The sequence below is a fragment of the Glossina fuscipes genome, unplaced genomic scaffold (genome assembly GCF_014805625.2).
Source record: "Glossina fuscipes isolate IAEA_lab_2018 unplaced genomic scaffold, Yale_Gfus_2 2, whole genome shotgun sequence".
In the NCBI taxonomy this organism is placed as follows: Eukaryota; Metazoa; Arthropoda; class Insecta; order Diptera; family Glossinidae; genus Glossina; species Glossina fuscipes.
In genome coordinates this window covers 20,239,992-20,244,287 of record NW_023998416.1, presented here as the reverse complement: position 1 = coordinate 20,244,287, position 4,296 = coordinate 20,239,992, and the positions used below count along the sequence as shown (strand labels likewise).

The 4,296-nt window shown below is 36.2% G+C and overlaps 1 protein-coding gene across 2 annotated transcripts; it reads left to right on the top strand.

Moving 5' to 3' along the window:
- The first annotated feature begins 97 nt into the window (after positions 1–97).
- LOC119634161 (monocarboxylate transporter 2) lies at positions 98–4,004 on the top strand. Of its 2 annotated transcripts, none has more exons than XM_038028140.1 (5): positions 98–554; positions 645–786; positions 858–1,226; positions 1,291–2,099; positions 3,218–4,004. In XM_038028140.1, exons 1-5 carry the CDS (start codon positions 421–423, stop codon positions 3,576–3,578), a joined length of 1,815 nt encoding a protein of 604 aa, XP_037884068.1. In that variant the 5' UTR covers positions 98–420; the 3' UTR covers positions 3,579–4,004. The 2 variants fall into 2 exon arrangements, with proteins under 2 accessions (XP_037884068.1, XP_037884069.1); XM_038028141.1 differs by having other exon boundaries at positions 476–554; positions 650–786; positions 3,218–4,002.
- Positions 4,005–4,296: the final 292 nt, after the last annotated feature.

Here is a 4,296-nt window from a genome sequence, read left to right as displayed (position 1 = left end):
AAAAATGGTCCCACCCGAATCGTTTTCAATGCGTTCCTCCTTGGTCCAGAACACATCAGCGAACCAAATTTCATCAAAATATCCCAAAAATTGCGACATTTAAGTTGAATGCAAGGCGGACAGACAGACGGACAAGCTTAGATCGAGTCAGAAAGCGATTCTTAATGGATCGGTATACTATAAGGCAGTTTTAATTCAAGTCCTTCCGGATGTTGCAGACTCATCCGCAATATACCCTTCTACGACAAGTCGTGCAGACTATGATAAATAAAAAAAAAAAAAAAATTAATAAAATACATACATCAATAAATAAATGAATAATGACTAGGACTGTATTTTGGGAAAAAACCATCACTAGCTAAACCGTTGAATAATAATTTTTTTGTTCTTTTAGGTTTTATTTATGGCGTTGGAGTGTCTATGGTGCGTGAAACTTCTACCATAATGTTGGGCAACTATTTTAAGAAACGTAGATTATTTGTAGAAATGGTGGCAATGTCCGGAGAAGGCGTGGGCATAGCTTTGTTCTCTGTATTATTGAGAGAGGGTGTTGGGTAAACTTATTTTATTATTGTTGTTTGCTGCAAAAAAGAAAAAAAAAATAAACAAATAAATAATCAAAATATTTTTGAAAATCTTTTTAGTAAAGTGGGCTGGCGTAGTGGTTTACAGATAATAGCTGCCCTATGTTCGATAAGTTTTTTTGTAGGTTTATTATATCGGCCGGCATCGTTATACCATCCTCAGCGTAGAGCGATACAACATTTGAAAAATCAACGTAAAAAGGTTTGCGAATTGGCTTTTCAGGCTTGCTCTGATCGCTTAAAAATTCGGTTTTCTTCTTTTTTGAATTTCAGATGCGTGATAACAAAACTTCTAGCGCACCATTGGAACCTAATATTTTTAAAAAAATTTTTCAAGACATATCAAATCTGAAGTCGGGTACTATAAAAATTTTATTATTAACTTCGGCCGTGGCAGCTTTGGGTATTTATACGCCAATGTTTACAATGGTGGGAATAAAGCAAGAGCTTAATACAAACAAAGATGATGGGAAATTTCAGGACAGCAACAAAGTTAACGATAGTTCCGAAGCTCAGGAACTTGTTTTAATGCAAACTATACTCGGTATGTCAACAACGTTGGGAGTAGTTTTGGCGGGAGCCTTAATTCGCAGACCTTTCGTGATAAGAAATTTCACTTTATCCACATCGATTGTGGCGCAGGTAAGTCCTCCAAAAACAAAAAAATTAATTTGGTGATTAAAATACTTTTTGTTTTAAATTTCAGTTTTTTATCGCTTCCGTGGCTTTATCCATACTATTCATGTCGTTTGTTATGGGTTACAGGAGCTTATGCATATTATCTGGGCTTTATGGAGTGGGTTTCGGTGGCTTCCGTTTTTCGTTTAAAATGTTGGCCTTGGAACGAATAAAAATGAAATTTTCTAAAACCTGGGGTTTCCTCCGAGGAATTGAAGCTGTTCCAGTACTAGTTAGCGTACCTTTAACTATATTTTTGAACGATTACTCTTTAAAATATGGACGAGCTGGTTATTATATATGCTCGGCTGCAGCTGCAATTGCCGCTATTATTATATTCTTTATAAATCACTCAAACTATGTGCAAAATGCTCCGAAACGTACCCAAGAGAATGGAATAATTCCGCAACGAATGCGTTCAATGTCCACTCAGCATGTAAGAACTAAATATCGTCCAGCCTTCACTGTCGATTATTCAAAAACAAACGGCTGTGATTATGTAATGCCCGACTTTCTAAATCGCAGTTGCGTTAGCCTAAATCAAGTTATGGAGGGAGGAGCGGGAGGTTCCTGTTTATATGGTACACCAATATTAAGAAATCAGTGCCATCATCATCTTATGCCGTTTCAGTATAATCAACAACTATACAATCCTGCCTGCCTATCAACGCACGCTGATGACGCGGCTAGTCATCGATATCCTTATCATTACGATACCGGAGCTGGGCAGTACCTACGGCGTAGTCTTTCCTTTATACAAAATGCGAACTGTTGTGGTTCTACACAATTACAATGTCATTGCCAGGCTAATCTTCAATGGTCACAAAGGGACTTAAGGTAAGCGCGAATTTAAAGAACGTGCATCATCATACGGGATCTAAGAATAATGGATGGGATAATATTAATTTTACCATTCCATTTATAATATGAGACGAAAATTCGGATGTTGTGTCTATGTATTTCGGTTATCCTATCTGATCAAGTGATTGGTGTGTTGAAGAACGACATTTCATTGCGCCTGGCTAATCTCATCCGAATGTTCAGGGTTTTTGTCATGGGTTTGAAATGCTCTTTTCTTCAAAAGTCTTTTCAAACGGTACTATGGTGGGTTAACTTACTTTTTTCAGTAACAGAGTTGCGGTTAAACCTCAATCGCTAACAGCCATATCTATATTAAACGCACTACGCTTGGGCAGCTCCCTTGAATTACGAATAGGAAGGGTGGTGTACAAGACATAGTTGAGCACGACAATCAGCCTTAATTACAGTTTAGTTACGTTCACCTACAACACAACATGTGTAGGCGTGTCGCACTTTGTCCCGATAGTAGATGGGCCATGTTTTTTATTTTCCACGAACTCGACGAAACAATATCGAAACGCGTTGGAGTCTTAAATAAATATTGTTTAATCTTAACACGCTTGCTTACCCTTCCCGAAACTGGAAAACCGCAAACAGTGTGAGTTAAAGTTTGATTCCGCTTAGCTGCAACCCGATGAGCTTATGCGGCGTTTTGTACCCGAAGCAGGGTGGATATTTAATTTATTTTCCTTAGCTCAAGATAGCTGACTGCTGAACGCGCCAATAGATAGAAAAAGAGCAAGATATAGCGCGTTGACAAAATCCCAAGTTTAAATCTAGCAGTAGGAAGAAAAGGTATATCTATTTATATATACAAAAATGACTGCTTCAATCTAGTATATTAGGGATGGTTTTAATCCTTACAATATTCCTAAAGAGTAAAGAAATTTGGCAGAGCATTTCGAAACTTGATCGATATGTCTTGAAATCAATGCGAACAGGCTCTGGGGAATTAGCCTTCGGAAATATGCCTCAACCAATCACAACTAACTTAAAGATTCTTTTTTCAGGCGAGTTCAGCTTATCGCAACTTTCATTTACGTGTAATATTTATAATTATAGCACTGGTTGCAAATGAAGTTTTTTCCTTTCAGAATGGATGCGACGACACAGCCTTTATTATGTACATGTAGTCCATCGCTTTATTTACAAAATTGCAAAAGTCAAAGTGTTCCTGAAGGTCTATCTACGATAGCTCAACAGTGTAAATGTCGAACTCAACCATCGCGCGAAATCGTTTACATACCACGAGCACCTTCTCAAAGCCGTTTTTGTCCTTGCTATCACTGCCATCAACATAGAACAAATACAAAAAGCAATTTCATGCGGAAGGATGCCATAACATCGGTTGCAACGAACAATGCACCCTCTACGATGCCTAGATGCAAACTAAAACGTTCGCAATCATTATCTAGACCTTTACAATTTGTTGAACAAATGACAACATCCGTTTAGGAACGAAAACACTATCCTTTCTCTCTCTCTTTTTAACTTACTTACTTATTACAAAATACAAAATAAAAACACACACACGCACACAGCATTTTTCTAGTCTGTTCCATAATATATTTCTATATAAGAAGATTTTATTGTATTTGTTTTTTTTTTTTTATATTTTTGGAAAAGCTCTTTCTAAGAATAATCTATCCATTGATAAAACAGCACCTACGAAACAAACAATTTTTTTTAGCAAATAACACCTTTTTATAAACTTTTACCCTTCCCCACCTTAAATAATAACCGAACACCCATCCAGAGATTAACAATCACTTTATCAAAAATAAAAAGCAAACCTCGAATTTTTACCTATCTTTACTGTAACGACCTTAACAAGAAAACAAATAATTTAATGAATCTATAAAAAGCGTACATAAGTTACCTACAAACATTTTTCATCAATAAGCAAACACCCCGCATTCATTCCCCTACATATATACAAGCACCTTCATACTTCGCTCTCATGAGCCCCTAAGCAAAATTAAACAAAAAAAAAAAAAAAAAAAAAAAATTAATAAATAAATTCACGAAATAAAAAAATAAGAAACACATGTTCGCCATCAGGCGAATTTTAGATAATATCCACCATTGGGAATCGCTTTCTATGAACTGAGTTCGAATTATGATATTTGGTCTTAGATAAATGGATGTCTACTAATAGTTGGATTTTTTTTAG

Bases quoted from the DNA above. Each gene is read 5' to 3' on its own strand.
- LOC119634161 (XM_038028140.1), top strand. From the start codon at position 421: ATGGTGCGTGAAACTTCTACCATAATGTTGGGCAACTATTTTAAGAAA. The intron at 787-857 runs GTTTGCGAATTG...TTTGAATTTCAG, and splicing joins TGAAAAATCAACGTAAAAAG to ATGCGTGATAACAAAACTTC. The intron at 2,100-3,217 runs GTAAGCGCGAAT...TTTTCCTTTCAG, and splicing joins TGGTCACAAAGGGACTTAAG to AATGGATGCGACGACACAGC.